Source organism: Ranitomeya variabilis, chromosome 4 (assembly GCF_051348905.1).
Source record: "Ranitomeya variabilis isolate aRanVar5 chromosome 4, aRanVar5.hap1, whole genome shotgun sequence".
NCBI classification, from domain to species: domain Eukaryota; kingdom Metazoa; phylum Chordata; class Amphibia; order Anura; family Dendrobatidae; genus Ranitomeya; species Ranitomeya variabilis.
The window spans coordinates 690,968,200-690,987,616 of record NC_135235.1 but is presented as its reverse complement, the minus strand read 5'-3'; the positions used below and the strand labels follow the sequence as shown (position 1 = coordinate 690,987,616).

The 19,417-nt window shown below is 48.9% G+C and overlaps 1 protein-coding gene across 1 annotated transcript in view; it reads left to right on the top strand.

The window, feature by feature from the left end:
* LOC143767684 (uncharacterized) overlaps positions 1-19,417 on the top strand; it is a 58,905-nt gene that overhangs the window by 9,887 nt on the left and 29,601 nt on the right. The window contains exons 2-6 of the mRNA XM_077256168.1: positions 5,184-5,372; positions 5,500-5,679; positions 5,762-5,885; positions 5,967-6,064; positions 6,263-6,353. Of these exons, the coding sequence (XP_077112283.1) occupies positions 5,184-5,372; positions 5,500-5,679; positions 5,762-5,885; positions 5,967-6,064; positions 6,263-6,353 (682 nt within the window). The remainder of the gene's footprint in view (positions 1-5,183; positions 5,373-5,499; positions 5,680-5,761; positions 5,886-5,966; positions 6,065-6,262; positions 6,354-19,417) is intronic.

Genomic DNA, 19,417 nt, shown 5'->3' with positions numbered 1-19,417 from the left:
ATCATGTATGAGCTCATATGGGAGGAGCCCAGTCACAACAAAGCATTGCCAGTCATTCCCCACTTGTACACAGTACAGTCTTCTCCCTCCTCACAGCCCCCAGTCAGGCCAGAAGAAGCTAAACAAACAGCAAGGTAAAAAATTGGCTCAGCTCTCAGTGGGGAGGCTCCATTATTCTCTATGTGGAGTGCGGCTCTGCGGGCGGAGGTCGGTGCTGGAGGCCCCATTATTCTCTATGTGGAGTGCGGCTCTGCGGGCGGAGGTCGGTGCTGGAGGCCCCATTATTCTCTATGTGGAGTGCGGCTCTGCGGGTGGAGGTCGGTGCTGGAGGCTCCATTATCCTCTATGTGGAGTGCGGCTCTGCGGGCGGAGGTCGGTGCTGGAGGCCCCATTATTCTCTATGTGGAGTGCGGCTCTGCGGGTGGAGGTCGGTGCTGGAGGCTCCATTATTCTCTATGTGGAGTGCGGCTCTGCGGGTGGAGGTCGGTGCTGGAGGCTCCATTAGTCTCTATGTGGAGTGCGGCTCTGTGGGTGGAGGTCGGTGCTGGAGGCTCCATTATCCTCTATGTGGAGTGCGGCTCTGCGGGTGGAGGTCGGTGCTGGAGGCTCCATTATTCTCTATGTGGAGAGCGGCTCTGCGGGTGGAGGTCGGTGCTGGAGGCTCCATTATTCTCTATGTGGAGTGCGGCTCTGCAGGTGGAAGTCGGTGCTGGAGGCTCCATTATTCTCTATGTGGAGTGCGGCTCTGCGGGTGGAGGTCGGTGCTGGAGGCTCCATTATTCTCTATGTGGAGTGCGGCTCTGCGGGTGGAGGTCGGTGCTGGAGGCTCCATTATTCTATGTGGAGTGCGGCTCTGCGGGTGGAGGTCGGTGCTGGAGGCTCCATTATTCTCTATGTGGAGTGCGGCTCTGCGGATGGAGGTCGGTGCTGGAGGCTCCATTATTCTCTATGTGGAGTGCGGCTCTGCGGGTGGAGGTCGGTGCTGGAGGCTCCATTATTCTCTATGTGGAGTGCGGCTCTGCAGGTGGAAGTCGGTGCTGGAGGCTCCATTATTCTCTATGTGGAGTGCGGCTCTGCAGGTGGAAGTCGGTGCTGGAGGCTCCATTATTCTCTATGTGGAGTGCGGCTCTGCGGGTGGAGGTCGGTGCTGGAGGCTCCATTATTCTCTATGTGGAGTGCGGCTCTGCTGGTGGAGGTCGGTGCTGGAGGCTCCATTATTCTCTATGTGGAGTGCGGCTCTGCGGGTGGAGGTCGGTGCTGGAGGCTCCATTATTCTCTATGTGGAGTGCGGGTGGAGGTTGGTGCTGGAGGCTCCATTATTCTCTATGGGGAGTGCGGCTCTGCGGGTGGAGGTCGGTGCTGGAGGCCCCATTATTCTCTATGTGGAGTGCGGCTCTGCGGGTGGAGGTCGGTGCTGGAGGCTCCATTATTCTCTATGTGGAGTGCGGCTCTGCAGGTGGAGGTCGGTGCTGGAGGCTCCATTATTCTTTATGTGGAGTGCGGCTCTGCAGGTGGAGGTCGGTGCTGGAGGCTCCATTATTCTCTATGTGTAGGGCAGCTCTGCGGGTGGAGGTCGGGGCTGGAGGCTCCATTATTCTCTATGTGGAGTGCGGCTCTGCGGGCGGAGGTCGGTGCTGGAGGCTCCATTATTCTCTATGTGGAGTGCGGCTCTGCGGGCGGAGGTCGGTGCTGGAGGCTCCATTATTCTCTATGTGGAGTGCGGCTCTGCGGGTGGAGGTTGGTGCTGGAGGCTCCATTATTCTCTATGGGGAGTGCGGCTCTGCGGGTGGAGGTCGGTGCTGGAGGCCCCATTATTCTCTATGTGGAGTGCGGCTCTGCGGGTGGAGGTCGGTGCTGGAGGCTCCATTATTCTCTATGTGGAGTGCGGCTCTGCAGGTGGAGGTCGGTGCTGGAGGCTCCATTATTCTTTATGTGGAGTGCGGCTCTGCAGGTGGAGGTCGGTGCTGGAGGCTCCATTATTCTCTATGTGTAGTGCAGCTCTGCGGGTGGAGGTCGGGGCTGGAGGCTCCATTATTCTCTATGTGGAGTGCGGCTCTGCGGGTGAAGGTCAGTGCTGGAGGCTCCATTATTCTCTATGTGGAGTGCGGGTGAAGGTCGGTGCTGGAGGCTCCATTATTCTCTATGTGGAGTGCGGCTCTGCAGGTGGAAGTCGGTGCTGGAGGCTCCATTATTCTCTGTGGAGTGCGGCTCTGCAGGTGGAGGTCGGTGCTGGAGGCTCCATTATTCTCTATGTGGAGTGCGGCTCTGCGGGTGGAGGTCGGTGCTGGAGGCCCCATTATTCTCTACGTGGAGTGCGGCTCTGCGGGTGGAGGTCGGTGCTGGAGGCTCCATTATTCTCTATATGGAGAGCGGCTCTGCGGGTGGAGGTCGGTGCTGGAGGCTCCATTATTCTCTATGTGGAGTGCGGCTCTGTGGGTGGAGGTCGGTGCTGGAGGCTCCATTATTCTCTATGTGGAGTGCGGCTCTGTGGGTGGAGATTGATGCTAGAGGCTCCATTATTCTCTATGTGGAGTGCGGCTCTGCAGGTGGAGACTCCACACCAGAACCATAGCAGCTAAAGACTCCAATATCCACAGGTGTCCCTTCTAATTGGGGGGAAACTACCCCCTCTAATAATCCTTGGACAGTTCTGACAAACACGGAAAAGTGCCCCTTTATGGAGGTGACAGAAAGTCTGTTTAGTCACTTTAGCTTCATAGTATCAGCTCTAATCCAATGGTGAGAGAGCGATTTACCCTGAGGAGTCACAGATTGTGGGGTTGTTATAAAATGTTATAGTTAGGGGGTTTGTGTTGTCTCCTTATAAGGCCGGAGACACACTGGTGCGAGATACGGCCGAGTCTCGCTGGTTAAAAGCAAGCTGTGGCACCTGCACTCCGGAGCGGAGCGTGCAGCTGCATAGCAATACATGGAGCCGCACGCTCCGCTCCGGAGTGCAGGTGCCACAGCTTGCTTTTAACCAGCGAGACTCGGCCGTATCTCGCACCAGTGTGTCTCCGGCCTAAGAATCACAATGGTTTTGTTCCTTTTCTGCTGATAGATACAAACAACCCAACTAAGAAAGAAGGGAACCAAGGAAACATGTATTACTCTCATAGTACGGGACCTCTACACAGTGTAATGTTCCCCCGTTATCCCTCAAACATAGTACAAGATGTCCCACACAATATGCTTCCACCCAAACCACTAGATAATAAATCCTCACTTATCCCGTTTCTTGATTCCATACGGTGCCACTTTCTTGGTTCCCACACACAGTATAATTTTTCCACAGTATCTCCATGCCCAATTTTTTGGGTGGTGTTTTTCATGTAATACATACCTCCCAACTTTTGAAGATGGGAAAGAGGGACAAAGTTTGCGGCGTGCAACGCGCGCTGCGGCAAATTTTAGGCCACGCCTCTGACCACACCCATTCATAATTAGTCACACCCATATTCATGTCCCACCCACACCCATTTAGCACTGCTGATCACACTGTTTCATATACAATAATTATAAACAAAAAAATATGGCCACACAGTGCTCCATACTGTATAATGGCCACACATGATGCTCAATACTGTATAATGACCGCACATGATGCTCCATACTGTAGAATGACCGCACATGATGCTCCATACTGTAGAATGACTGCACATGATGCTCCATACTGTAGAATGACCGCACATGATGCTCCATACTGTAGAATGACCGCACATGATGCTCCATACTGTAGAATGACCGCACATGATGCTCCATACTGTAGAATGACAACACATGATGCTCCATAGTGTATAATGACCGCACATGATGCTCCACATTGTATAATGACCGCACATGATGCTCCATACTGTATAATGGCCACGCATGATGCTCCATACTGTATAATGACCGCACATGATGCTCCATACTGTATAATGGCCATTGGCCACACATGATGCTCCATACTGTATAACGGCCACACATGATGCTCCATACTGTATAACGATCCCACATGATGCTCAATACTGTATAATGACCCCCCCTCCTGCATGCATGGCTCATCTCCCTCCCATCCCATATACATGGCTCATAACCCCCTCCTGTATGCATGGCTCATATTCTCCCCCCCTGAATGCATGGCTCATATTCCCCCTCCTGTATGCATGGCGAATGCATGGCTTCTCTCTCCACCTCCCCCCCCCCCCCCCCCCGGCTCCCATCTTGCATGGCGCGCCGGCTTATGTCCTCCTTCATCCCCCTGTCCCATACTCACCTGTGCCACACTGCACAGCCGCGCCGACAGCCCTCTCGCTCTGTCCCAACTCCCGGCGCAGCACCTTCTTCCTGCTTGAGCGATCACATGATACCGCTCATTAAGGTAATGAATATGCGTGACCGCTCATTCAGGACGAGCTGCAGACGCCGAGACGAGGCATCGCTGGAGCAGGGTGAGTATCGTCTTCAAGGAGGGCGGGTAAGAGGGAGGGAGGCAGGCAGGCGGGCGGGCGGCCCGGGGGGGGGGGGGGGGTGTTGGTCAGTCAGGAGGTGACCCAGGACTCGGCTTAACACAGGGGAGTGGCTTAACACAAGGGGGCGTGTCGGTTTGCTTTTCCTGCTGTCTGCGGGATCAGGGCGTCCCATGCGGGACTGCGGGGCAAAACATCAAATCCGGGACAGTCCCGCACAATGAGGGACGGTTGGGAGCTATGTGTAATATATTGAAGCCTGCAAGACAATGCTAAAAAAACACAAACCATAATATAAAGCAAAAAATACAACACTGTACATGGAGAATTTGGCATCATATGACTCCTGTCTTGTTGTTCTTACAAAAAATCTTTCCTAAAAGCCTCAAACTTCTGTGTGTGAATCAGACCTTAGATCTAACGTGATAGAAGATTACAGTGCATTTTATTGTTATTTTGACCATTTCTCATTTTCAGAAAAAAAATACAAAATTTATTGCTTGGAACTTCGGAGACATGTTGTCAGTAGTTTATAGAATAAAAGAACAATTTCCAAAAATATACCTATAAAGAGAAAAACCAGACAAACTAAACATTTTGCAGTGCTATCTTAATTTTTGCCAGAGCTGTAGGTTTCATTACTAGATGTAAAGAAGGAAACTAAATACTGTAAAATAATAAATCTCCTCATATGTTTCCCTTATTATCTCCAGTAATTGTATTATTACACAGGATTTTTATGATATTACATCGGCTCATCTTCTCATTCCGGTCTCTACAATATCGGATCCTCTCAGTGAAGATCTTCTATATAAGAGAATTTTCCTGGTTTACCCATCAAAGATGGATATGGACAGAGACAAGATGGCGGAGAGGATAATACACCTCACCCTAGAGATCCTCTTCCGGCTTACTGGAGAGGTGAGAGATTCTGATGACGTCACATTACATCATTCTTATCTATGGGAATAACAGATGGACAGAACTGGAGGGGTGAGGACTCTGGGAATGTCTGTAGTGAGGTTTATTAATGTCTCTCCATTACCAGGATTATACAGTAGTGAAGAAGACCTCTAGTGAGCGTTGTCAGGACCCTGTGTCTGAGGGATGGGGAAGACCCCTGAGCCCAATCACGGGGCCTCCACCTCACCCCCTGATACATGAGGACATCAATGACCAGAAGATCCTAGACCTCATCTACAAGATGATTGAGCTGCTGACTGGAGAGGTGACACTGTTGGGAATGCTGGGACATTATACAGTAATGCTATGTAGGGATTGGGGGATGACGGTATCATTGTATGTGTCAGGTTCCTATAAGGTGTCAGGATGTCGCTGTCTATTTCTCCATGGAGGAGTGGGAGTATTTAGAAGGACACAAAGATCTGTACAAAAACGTCATAATGGAGGTTCCCCAGCCCCTCACATCACCAGGTAATAGACAGGATTAAATACACGGCCTATAATTATCTGTATGTAAAGAATGAATTCAGTCCCTGTATGTGTTTCCTCCAGATCTATCCAGTAAGAGGACAACACCAGAGAGATGTCCCCGTCCTCTTCTTCCACAGGACTGTAAACAAGAACATCCCAATGTTCCTCAGGATCATCAGGTAGATGGAGAGACGGTGTCATGAGATCTCCCCTATGATGTGTAGACGGCTGTGAAGGTCTTGTGCTCAGTCTTGTTTTATCCACCAGTATTATATGTTTTATACTTGTGTAATGAGAACGGTGGAGATGGCAGGATTAGAGCTGATCATAGATGTGACTTCTCCATCTGTCAGTGAGTTTTACAATATTTGTTTCAGGGTGAAGATCTGACCCATATTAATACTACAGAGACATATGTGAGTGGTGATGAGTGGTGTAAAGAGGAGATTCCCACATATGACCACCCAGGTGAGTAGTAACCACTAAATGCAGAGAAGTCACAGATTCTTCTCAGTCACCGGCTATGGCTGCTTTATCGGTGGTGTAGTCCGGCTGTATCACAATCGTGTGGTCACCATTTTGCCTCTAGACCACAACATTCTCCTCCTCCCAAAACTGTTCTTATGACTTTGGTAATTGAAAGCCCTTTTCTATGGAACTTACAACCTGGAGGATCCACCTACCCTCCGGGATCAGGAGACGCAGATCGTTACCTGCCCAGGTCTGTAAACTACAAAGTCAAATGACAGCGTACGTAGAATGTGCTGACAAGTTAGAAAATCACTTGAAGAAAAATATTATGATGTATAAGACAAAGTGGAGGGTAATGATGCTGTTGGCTTCCTAGATCCCTGAGATCTTATTGGATGAATCTACCTTCTCTCCCTTCTGTGCTGCTGAATGTGCTCATATGGTCCCTACAAGACCAGGTCCAGTCTTTCTGGCCAAACTTCACTTTTATGATCAACAACATTAAATGTGCAGTGAGGCCAAGTGTGAATTTCTGTACAATAACAACACGGTTTCCCTTTATCCTGGCTTCTCACTTTCTTTTAAAACCAACTAACTTTAAGGAGGATTGTGATAAACTACATAAAACACATCACACCTGTGCCATGATATATCTCTGAGCTGTGTGTGGCTGATGGCTGTAATGTCCATTTATTCACGCCTGCAGGAGATGTGTTGTCATGGCTCGAACCCTGGTTTCATGGATTCACTCCACATCATAAATTACATTATGTTTTCGATCATAAGGAATTCAGATTACTGCACCGTCTCTTCTGAAATGGGTGCGCTAATACTTTCTTTAATCTTCTGGTCAGGACTCGCAGTAGCTCCAATGGTTCACCATAAATGAGTGCAACTCGGGTTTACTATTGGGGTTTTCTCCTTGTACATACATTGTTGTTGGAGATGTAACATTTTATTTATTCTACATCTTTTTTTTTTCTTCTACCTGTTCATTCTGTATGGTAGTTTGATTGTGGTGGGATTGATCTGCCTCACTTATGTGAGGCTGTTACTCCCTGATAGGGAGCTCTCCATCTCCTCTTCCAAATGCCTGAGATTTAAATTTAAAGTGAACCTGTCAGCAGGATTGTGCACAGTAACCTACAGACACTGTCAGGTCGCCACCTTTATACTGATTACACTGATACCTGGTGATGAAATCCGTCTTATGGTTGTTGTTTAATCTTTATTTGTAGTTTTCAGTTAAAGGCAACCTGTCACCTCCAAAATCGAAGGTGAACTAAGCCCACCAGCATCAGGGGCTTATCTACAGCATTCTGTAATGCATTCTGTAATGCTGTAGATAAGCCCCCGATGTATCCTGAAAGATGCGAAAATGAGGTTAGATTATACTCACCCAGGGGCGGTCCCGGTCCGGTCCGATGGGCGTCGCGGTCTGGCGCCTCCTATCTTCATCAGGTGACGTCCTCTTCTTGTCTTCACGCTGCAGCTAAGGCGCAGGCGTACTTTGTCTGCCCTGTTGAGGGCAGAGCAAAGTACTGCAGTGCACAGGCACCGGGCCTCTCTGACCTTTTCTGGCGCCTGCGCACTGCAGTACTTTGGTCTGCCCTCAACAGGGCAGACAAAGTACGCCTGCGCCTTAGCCGCAGCGTGAAGACAAGAAGAGGATGTCATCGTAAGAAGATGGGAGGCCCTGGATCGGACCGCCCCAGATGAGTATAATCTAACCTCTTTTTCTCATCTTTCAGGATACATCGGGGGCATTCCAGAATGCTGTCGGTAAGCCCCGTCGATGTTGGGGGTGACAGGTTCCCTTTAATGAGATTCTCATGCTCCGGGGCGGGGCTGTGGGCGGGGCTTTGTGGTGCTCTGCTTACATATTCATCTGTTTTAGCTTATGACAGGTCACTGATCCCTCAGTGGCCTGCCCTCTATTTTATGTAATGCACATAATAGTGTTGATATTATTGTTGATAATGCCTATAATATTGTGGCCATTGTGAGGCTTAGGCTAGTTTCACACTAGCGTCGGGAACAACCCGTCGCTGTGCGTCGGGCCGACGTTCCCGACGCTAGCGTGGTCTCCACCGCACAACGGGGGCAGCGGATGCATTTTTCCAGCGCATCCGCTGCCCCATTGTGAGGTGCGGGGAAGTGCGGGGAGGTGGGGGCGGAGTTCCGGCGGAGTTCCGGCCGCGCATGCGCGGTCGGAAAAAGCGGACCGTCGGGAGCAAAAAACGTTACATGTAGCGTTTTTTTCTCCCGACGGTCCGCCACAGCACGGTGCAACCGTCGCAGGACGGTTGCGACGTGTGTCATTGCGTCGCAAATGCGTCGCTAATGTTAGTCAATGCAGAAAAAACGCATCCTGCAAGCACTTTTGCAGGAATGCGTTTTTTCGGCAAAACGACGCATTTGCGACGTAATGCAGTTAACGCTAGTGTGAAAGTAGCCTTAGGCCTCTTTCACACTTCCGTCTTTCAGCTCCCGTCACAATCCGTCGTTTTTGAGAATGCAGGATCCTGCATTTTGTCATAGACTTGTATTAGCGACTGATTGTGACGGATGGCCGTCCGTTTCATCTGTCTTTCACTGGATCCTGCATAAAAAAACAGTCCGTTGGGCAGAGAAAACGCTCAGAGGAACGTTTTTTCATGCACGTTGGAAAATCGGTCGGCGACGCATCCTGCGCTGCCTGTCACTGGCTAAAATAGTAGCCTACGGGCGCAGAATGCGTCCCTGCCTGTGAAAAGCAGGAATCCAGCGACGGGTCCCGTCTTTTCAAAGAGAGCATGCGTGGAAGAATTTCCCATCAGGGAAATTCTCTCTCACTCGCTCTCTTTCTCTTTTTACTATTGATGCTGCCTTTGCAGCATCAATAGTAACAAGATATAATGTTAAAAATAATTTAAAAAAAAGTTTAAAAATTGCAATATTCTCACCTACCGACGTCCCGCGCAGCGTCACCGATGTTCCCGGCAGCTAGCGTTACTTCCTAGTAATACATTGCGAAGTCTCGTGAGAAGTTGCGTTCTCGCGAGATTTCGCAATGTATTACTAGGAACGCTAGCTGCCGAGAGCATCGGTGCGCGGGAACGCTAATAGGTGAAAATACTGCGATTTTTTTTTTTTTTTTTTTTTTTTTTTTTTCTAATTTATTTATTTTTAACCTGGTTTGTGTTGTGTATGCGTTTACGCAGAGCACCAATCAACATGCAGGGATTGCCTGCCACACACTGTAATGCCGCAGCCATGTTGATTGTGGCATTACATTGATTGGCTGGCCGCACAGCATCATAAGGCCTATGAGAGACCTGGCGCCGCCCTGCTCACCGCATTCTGCTCCGGACTCGGCTATTGTAGGGAGTGCTGCTGAGATATGGTCAGAATTGTCCTTGTAATAGTTAGTGTGAGTCTGCTACTGTTCAGTCCACAAATCCTGACAAACCAACAGTCCTTTTTAGGGCTAATTTGGGGGTGCCGTGATTGCAGCCCTAGGTAGGCAGGGGAGTCTATGTGCGCATATCCACATCAGTGCAGAAGTTATGTCGCATATCCATGTTATGTAAATAAAAGCTTATAACCTGACCTTAGGAGAGAGGACCCTGCCCGCGAGGGCTCACAATCTACAAGGGATGGGTGAGGATACAGTAGGTAAGGATAGAGTTGGTCGATCGGTGATTACTGCAGGTTGTAGACTTGCCGGAAGAGGGTAGGTCTTCAGGTTCTTTTTGAAGGTTTCGATGGTAGGTGAGAGTCTGATATGTTGTGGTAGAGAGTTCCAGAGTAGGGGTGATGCGCGAGAGAAATCTTGTATGCGATTGTGAGAAGAGGAGATAAGAGGGGAGTAGAGAAGGAGATCTTGTGAGGATCGGAGGTTGCGTGCAGGAAAGTACCAGGAGACGAGGTCACAGATGTATGGAGGAGACAGGTTGTGGATGGCTTTGTATGTCATGGTTAGACTTTTGTACTGGAGTCTGGGTAATGGGGAGCCAGTGAAGGGATTGACAGAGGGGAGAGGCCGGGGAATAGCTGGGGGACAGGTGGATTAGTCGGGCAGCTGAGTTTAGAATAGATTGGAGGGCTGCGAGAGTGTTCGAGGGGAGGCCACAGAGCAGGAGGTTAAAGTAGTCGAGGCGGGAGATGATGAGGGCATGGACTAGGGTTTTTGCAGATTCTTGGTTTAGGAATGTACAGATCCGTGAAATATTTTTGAGTTGAAGGCAGCAGGAAGTGGAAAGGGCTTGGATATGCGGTTTCAAGGAGAGATCAGTGTCAAGGATCACCCCGAGACAGCGAGCTTGTGGGACTGGGGAGAGTGGGCAGCCAGAAATAGGGCCAAGTCTGTGATGCCAAGGGATGAGAGGGTCTGTAGTAATAGGGAATGTTCCACTGTGTCAAAGGCAGAGGACAGGTCCAGGATGTGGAGGATAGAGCAGTGTCGCTTGCTCTTGGCGGTTAATAGGTCATTGGTGACCTTAGTTAGTGCAGTTTCAGTGGAGTGGTGTGACCGGAAGCCTGATTGTAAGCGGTCGAAAAGGGAGCAGGAAGATAGATGGGAGGACAGTTCAAGATGGACGTGTTGTTCCAGTAGTTTTGAGGCATAGGGGAGAAGTGATATAGGGCGATAGCTAGATACAGAGGATGGGTCAAGAGAGGGCTTTTTGAGGATGGGTGTGATTGAGGCATGTTTAAAGCTTGAGGGGAAAACACCAGTTGTTAGTGATAGGTTGAAGAGATGGGTTAGAGTTGGGATGAAGACAGTGGCGAGGTTAATGGACACAGAATGGTCAGATTTTGGCAAGACAAAAGTTTTGTCGCCTGGTCATATAATGCACACAATCCTAGTTTACATCCTCACCTGTGCTAAGTAAATGATCGGTTAATTAGTGTGTGTATAAAAAGAAATCCAGCACCCCAGACCTTCACTTGAACTGCAAATTGAGCTCTGACAACATGCCAAAAATCCACCCTGCAACCAAAGCCTGGATTATCAAGAGGCTGAAGACCAGATCCACTGCAGTGGTGGCTGGCACCTTTAATGTGTCTCAGCGTCAAGTACAAAGAATTAAAAAAAGTTTTGAAGAGCCTGGAGATGTGTTTGACAAGCACAGGTCTGGCAGACCCCGAAAGACAACTGCTCAGGAGGAACGTTTGTTGGTTAGAAAATCCAAAGCAAACCCCTCTTCCACTGCAGCAGAGTTCCAACAGGCCATTCACCTCAAGTCCCTGTGTCAACTAGAACAGTTTGTAGGATTCTGTCTCAAAATGGCCTCTGTGGTCGAATCAGTGCCCAGAAGCCAGCACTAAACAAAAGGCAAATAAAAAACCGTGTGGCATTTGCAAAGCCCCACAGCCTGCTAAACAGGTGGACACTGGAAAAGTGGCAGAAAGTGGATTTCTCTGATGAATCTTCTGTAGAATTACACCACAGCCGCTGCAAATACTGCAGGAGACCTACTGGAGCTAGTATGGATCCAAAATACACCCAGAAAACAGTTAATTTGGTGGTGGAAAGATCATGGTCTGGGGTTACATTCGGTATAGGGGTGCGAAACTTTTGCAAGGTGGAAGGCAATATCAATAGCCTAAAATATCAAGAAGTATTACTGTATATACTCGAGTATAAGCCAAGATTTTCAGCCCATTTTTTGGGGCTGAAAGTCCCCCTCTCGGCTTATACTCGAGTCATACCCAGGGGTCAGCAGGGGAGGTGGAGCGGGGGCTATCTAATTATACTCACCTGCTCCTGGCGCGGTCCCTGCAGGTCCCTGGCTCCCCGGCGCCCCAGCTTCTTCCTGTACTGAGCGGTCACATAGTATAACTTATTACAGTAATGAATATGCTGCTTCACCTCCCATAGGGGTGGAGCCGCATATTCATTACTGTAATGAACGGTAACGGTGACCGGTCAGTACAGGAAGAAGCTGTGGCGCCAGGGACCTGAGGCCTGGTGTATCTGTGTTGGAAAAAATTTCGCTTTGCAGGCATACTAATCACATATAATTTTTCTCCAAAGAAATAACTTTGTCTTGAGCTTTTGAAATAGTCCAGTAATCCATTTAAAATGGGCAAAGCAAGCGACCTGGAAGTGGACGTGATGGTGCATGCAGAGGACGAAGCTGTGGCCAAGCTGAAAGTGGGCCACAACAAAGACCCACATCTTCTCGCTCGACCTTCCTGTCCCAGTTTCTAGGGGACCGCAGCACACCACTATTGAAGCCAGAGCAGTGTGAAACGGTTGTTGGTTGGATAGCAGATAATGCTTCCAGTCACTTAGCCACCACCACCATGTCTTCCACACGGTCAAGTCTGAGTAGCCATGAGTTTGGACCGGATATTCCTCACCCTGATCCTCCTTCCTCCCACCATGCCGAGTGCCCTGAGACAACTCATCCCACACTTGGACACTCCGAAGAGCTGTTCAGTTTTCCCTTTAAAGATTCCAGACTCTCGGCCAGTCAACTTGAAGGGGGGCCAGATGAGATCGCATGTAGCAATGCCCAAATCATTGAACAGCCACGGTCACACGAAGGCGATAGTGGGAAAGTGTCAGAAGAGGTGGACGATGATGAGACACAATTGCCGGAAAGTCAGGAGGAGGATCAGGGTGCGGATGTGGAAGACGAGGGGGTGGATGACATAGTGACTGACCCAACCTGGCAGGAGGACATGCAGAGCAAGGACAGCAGCACACATGGGGAAGGAGGCATATCGCCCCAACAGGCAGGAAGAAGCAGTGTGGTGGCCACAGACAGAAGGCGTGCATCCGTTCCCCGTAACAACATGAGGGAAGTTGCCATTCCAACTGTTAGATCTTCCCGAGTCTGGTTATTTTTTAAAAACTCTGCCGATAACCCCAAATAGGCCATTTGCAGCACCTGCCATGCCCGCATCAGCTGGGGTAGCAAAACTACCAGTCTGACCACCACCAGCATGATCACGCACATGGCAGCAAAGCACCCGACTTTGTGGGCTGAACCACAGGCTCCAGGAACACTGTCTGTGGATGACACCACTGCTTCTTCCACTGTTTTGCGTAGAAGCCAGTCCACCGTGCATGTGAAGATGCCTCTGGCCCTGCACCTGTTGTTGCCCACAGTCAAGCAGCACCATCCTCAAGCCCTTCCATGTTCTTGTCCCAGCACACCCTTCAGCTGTCTGTACCCCAGTCATTGGAACGCAAGCGTAAATACCCAGCCAACTCCCCACAGGCCACAGTACTAAATTCTAACATTTCTCATCTGCTTTTTCTTGAAAAGTTGCCTTTTAGGCTCGTTGAGACGGACGCTTTCCGCAACCTGATGGCGGCAGCCATCCCAAGGTACTAGGTCCCCAGTCGCCACTATTTCTCCCAGTGTGCCATACCGGCATTACACCATCATGTCGCACATTACCCGTGTCCTCAACAATGCGGTTCCTGGGAAAGTCCACCTAACCATGGACATGTGGGACAAGTGCTTGTGGGCAGGAACGGTACATCTCACTGACGGCACACTGGGTTAACAGAGTGGAAGCTGGGACCCAGTCGGACCTTGGAATGGAACACATCCTCCCCACACTGAGGATTGCGGGCCCTACATCTATCAGGGTTGCCCCCACAGTCTACAGCTCCTGCACCTCCTCCTCCTCTTCAGCCTCCATCTCTGAAATCAACGCATCAGTCAGAAGCTGGAAGCACTGCAGCACTGCCTCAGCCAAGCGGCAATAGGCTGTGCTGAAGCTAATCCGCTTAGGTGACAAACCGCACAATGCAGAAGAGTTGTGGACAGCGCTGAAAGAGCAGTCAAATATTTGGATGACACCGCTGAACCTACAGCCAGGCATATTCATGTGTGACAATGGGCGGAACCTGGTGGCGGCTCTGAGGCAAGGTGAGCTCATACACATACCTTGCCTGGCCCATGTCCTTAACCTCGTGGTTCAACATTTTCTGAAAAGTTACCCGGAGCTGCCGGATCTGGTAGTGAAAGTACGCCATCTGTCTGCCCATTTTAGAAAGTCAGCTACAGCTTCAGCCACCCTTGCCGTGCTTCAGCAGCGTTTGCAGCTTTCCGCTCACAGACTGGTGTGTGATGTCTCCACGCATTGGAACTCTACACTGCATATGTTGGAAAGGATTTGTGAGCAGAAGAGGGCAGTTATTGACTACCAGCATCAACAAGGCCGTCGATATTCAGTTCAGACTCCACACATAAGACCTCAGGAGTAAACATGGATGTCGGACATATGTACCATCCTGCAAAACTTTGAGGACTGCACCAAGATGGGGAGCGGCGATGAAGCCATAATTAGCCTCACTATCCTGCTTCTCTGCATTCTGAAAACCTCTCTGCTCACAATTAACGAGGATGCATTGTAGGCAGAGTACGAGGACATGGAGCAAGGACCCATACAGGGTGATTACACTCAACCTAGCCTCATGTCTTCCTAACGTGGATTGGTAGACAATGAGGAGGAAGAACAGGAGCTACTTTCATGCGGTATAGATGGTACTACTACAAGCACAGCTGTGATACCGTCTGTCCAGCGGGGATGGCCTGAGGACAGGGGGAGGACAGCGTGGTCAGTTATCCTGTTGTTGAGGTCACGGAAGTCTTGACTGTAAGCAGTCTGGCACGCATGGCTGACTTTATGTTGCACTGCGTTTCACGTGACCCTCGCATTATTACAATTTTTGGTGACACTCATTACCGATTGGTGACACTTCTAGACCCACGCTACAAGGAGAACTTTTAATCTCTTATTCCAGAGGCAGACAAGTGTACTAAAATGTTGCAGTACCAGAGGGCCCTTGTAGCGGAATTGCTTTAAAAATTCCCATGTGAGAACACTGGCAGCAGACGTCAGTTTGTTGTACAACAAAGGAGTCCAAGCGAGCGAGACAGAAGTACAATCCAGCTCAGGCAGGGGAACAATGGCAAAGTTCTGGGACAGTTTTCTCAGACCCTCCCATCGTGCTGGCAAAGAGGCAAGGGGTGCTGTCACAAGAAGTGCAATGTTTGGGAAGATGCTGAGGTAGTACCTTGCAGATCGTACAAACGTCCTCCGGGATTCCTCTGTGCCTTTTAATTATTGGGTATCCAAGCTAGACACGAGGCATGAACTGGCTCTCTATGCCTTGGAGGTCCTGGCCTGCCCTGCTGCTAGCATTCTGTCAGAGCGGGTTTTTAGTGCCAGTGGGGGAGTTATAACAGATAAGCGCATCCACCTGTCAGCTGACAATGCTGACAGGCTGACTCTTATAAAAATGAACAAAGGCTGGATTGGGCAAGACTTCTGTACACCAGCAAGTGAAAACAGCGAAACATCTATCTATATAATCGTCTAAGGGGTACTTCCGTCTGTTTGTCTGTCTGACTTTGTCTGTAACAGAAGTCCCGCGTCGCTGAATGGTCGCGGCCGGCCAGGCTTAGTCCAGCCGGTTATTGGCCCCTCCCTACTCCTCCAGTCAGTGCCAGTGTGTCGCCTGTAATGCAGAGGTATGACCATACACAGTGAAACGACAGTGACCCAAACAAGTTCAAACAAAACGTTCTTTTATTGTGTTACTTCACACAGTCAATATAGTATACGGCTTCTTCATACAGTCTATTAATAATGCATGGCTATATGACGCAGTCAATACACAGGTCGAACTTCCCTCTGTCCAGTTTCCCTGGGTGACCGCACGCTGGTAACAAGTCTCTATACTAACTCAGCGCACTGCACTCTTTATCCTCTGGAGTGCAGCCGGGTACACGTAAGACAGCCCAAGATGCAGGGTGTCAGTCTCTCTGGTTCCTTTAGCCTCTGTGCTGCTCCACACAGAGAGAGCTCTGCAGACAACTGCCCTGTCTGCTTCCAAGAACACACTGACACACCTCCCCCACTAGTACAGGGCTTTTTAATCAGTTACTGCTTCACTATTCTAATTACAGCCACACCTGTGTCTGTAGTACGCCCTCATGGCCTGACTACGCTTCCATGCACATTCTGCAGAGCACATACAGCGCCCCCTAGCTGTAACAGGGGTCACTGCCTCACACGCCCCATCCCAGACCAACTTTTTACTATTGATGCTGCCTATGCAGTTTTTAATAAGGCCGTCATCAATGTCTCCTCATTCTCTACCACTACATCAACAGGGTTAACGGGTTCTGTGCTGCTACAGCCAGTCCAATTTTTGGCAAGGGTGTCTTATGATGCCCATAAAATCTTTTTCAAAATCTTACCCCAATGGGGATATATTTGGCAGCCCATGCACTACGTGTATGGGCATTACAAGTCTAGGAGACCTGCTTCTTAACATTGTGCCTAGTTTTTAATAATGCCATCTTCCGCATACCATCATTCGTTGCCACTAGAACACCATGGTGAACGTGTTGTATGCTGCTCCAGCCATTCAGTTTTTGGGCAAGGGTGTCTGATAAATCTAACTAAATGATGTAGTGGTATAGTAATCAAAAAGGAAGCAAAAAAAAATTTTATACCTAAAAAATATACTTTAGGGGAATATCTTTCTGGCTTTGCTAGTAGCTATATGACTCTGAAGCAATATCTATAGAGGGTCCCTCTTGGAGACCTATTTGACATTTCACTTAAAATGTATTTTGTGTGTAATATTTTGCTTCTTGTCACAGTAAGGTCTCATGTTATGCATCCATACTAGTGTAACGTATAGGCTTGTATTGCATAATTTTGCCCTTTAGATACCTGTCTAACATTTAGACCTCGGATGAGAGGATTGCCTATTTTTGAAGGCTGAGCACTAGGGGAGAGGCATAATCTCTCACTTCCTGATTGATATTGAGATTTTTTGTTTGATATACCCCGTGCATGCCCTTAAAGGCCCCGTCACACATAGCGATTTACCAACGATCACGACCAGCGATACGACCTGGCCGTGATCGTTGGTAAGTCGCTGTGTGGTCGCTGGGGAGCTGTCACACAGACAGCTCTCTCCAGCGACCAACGATCAGGGGAACGACTTCGGCATCGTTGAAACTGTCTTCAAAGATGCCGAAGTCCCCCTGCAGCACCCGGGTAACCAGGGTAAACATCAGGTTACTAAGCGCAGGGCCGCGCTTAGTAACCCGATGTTTACCCTGGTTACCAAAAAAAACAAACAGTACATACTCACCATCTGATGTCCGTCAGGTCCCTTGCCGTCTGCTTCCTGCTCTGACTGAGTGCCGCCGTACAGTGAGAGCAGAGCGCAGCGGTGACGTCACTGCTGTGCTGTGCTCTCACTGTACGGCAGCACTCAGTCAGAGCAGGAAGCAGACGGCAAGGGACCTGACGGACATCAGATGGTGAGTATGTACTGTTTGTTTTTTTTGGTAACCAGGGTAAACATCGGGTTACTAAGCGTGGCCCTGCGCTTAGTAACCCGATGTTTACCCTGGTTACCAGTGAAGACATCGCTGAATCGGTGTCACACACACCGATTCAGCGATGTCAGCGGGACCTCAACGACCAAAAAAGGTCCAGGCCATTCAGACACGACCAGCGATCTCGCAGCAGGGGCCTGATCGCTGGTACATGTCACACATAGCGAGATCGCTACTGAGGTCGCTGTTGCGTCACAAAACTTGTGACTCAGCAGCGATCTCACTATCGATCTCGCTATGTGTGACGGGGCCTTTAGTCTCTTTCTTTGGACACAGAAAATTGATATACTGTCCTTTGCACTCTTTTTTCCTTTTTCATATTCACCTGGTTCCCTCACCACCTCTAGTATTCTTTAGGTGAGAGGGGCAGCAAGGAGGGTGATTAAGGGTCAGCCGACGGGAGTGGGGGCACCATGGGCGTTGTATTGTAGGGTGCCAACCTCCGCTGACAGGCAGGGACAGAGGCAATAGGGTTCGCAAGGGCTAGTTAGCTTAGGCCTTTGTGTGACATCATTGACACTAGCCTACTGATTGTTTATCTGGATCTCCATTTTTTTAGTTATGTATGTCCATTAGTACTGTTATTTGGCTCCTTTTTGATTTAAGCAGATTCGTCTGCTCTTGGCTAAATTGGTAAATATCACCTTTTGTCTCCCTTCCTTCCTTTTTTCTTTAGTACGGCACGCTCTATCTTGAACCGAGGTATTTTTGTATATTGTTTATTTTTCTTAGGGTTCATTAGTGTGTATCTAGGGTGAGCCGTCGGTGAGTGGGGGCGCCATTTTGCGTACAAGATAGGGTGCCAACCTCCACTGTTAGGAAGGGTATACTAGGGAGCAATAGGGTTTACTAGGAGCCTTTGTTTTTGTATTTTTGGGTTTTAGGGTGTTGGTCTGTGGTTGGTTGTCATTAAGATTTTTATTGGCTATTAATAAAGTATATTTTTTAGGTATAAAAAAAATGTTTTGTTTCCTCAAGGGTATCTGATACCCATAAATAATTTTTTAAAACTGTAACTCCCATGGAGAAATTTTTGTTGGCCCATGCACTTAGTGTATGGGCATTACAAGTTAGGAGACACGCTCCTTTACATTAGGCCTAGTTTTCTATTGAGCCCTTTATCTTCTGTCTCCTCATTCTCCACCACTAGATCACGAGGTTTAATGTGTTCTGTGCGGCGACACCAGTGCAATTTTCGGCAAGGGTGTCTAAGATGCCCATAAAATATTTTTTTTAAAATGTAACCCCAATGGGGAAATGTTTTGCAGCCCATGCACTTCGTGTATGGGCATTACAAGTCTAGGAGACCTGCTGCTTAACATTGGGCCTAGTTTTTAATAAGGCCTTCATCAATGTTTCCTCATTCTCCACCACTTCATCAACAGGGATAAAGGGTTCTGTGCATGTACCCCCCATGGGGAAATATTTGGACAATTTTAGTACTCAAAATGTTTTATTTTAGTGTCATAGCTTTCTTATGGTGGGCCCAAAGAAAACCACACTGTTATCTCCCTCAGACACGCGGTGTATCTGTGGTATCCAAATCCTTCCTTTGCAGGCATACATTGCATTTTTTTGGTCTGCTAGACTGCTACCCTTGGGGTATACAGTATTTGGTGGTTTTGAAAATTTTACAAAATACATTTCACATATTGAAACCGTCTGTTATCTCAGTCACACGTCTGG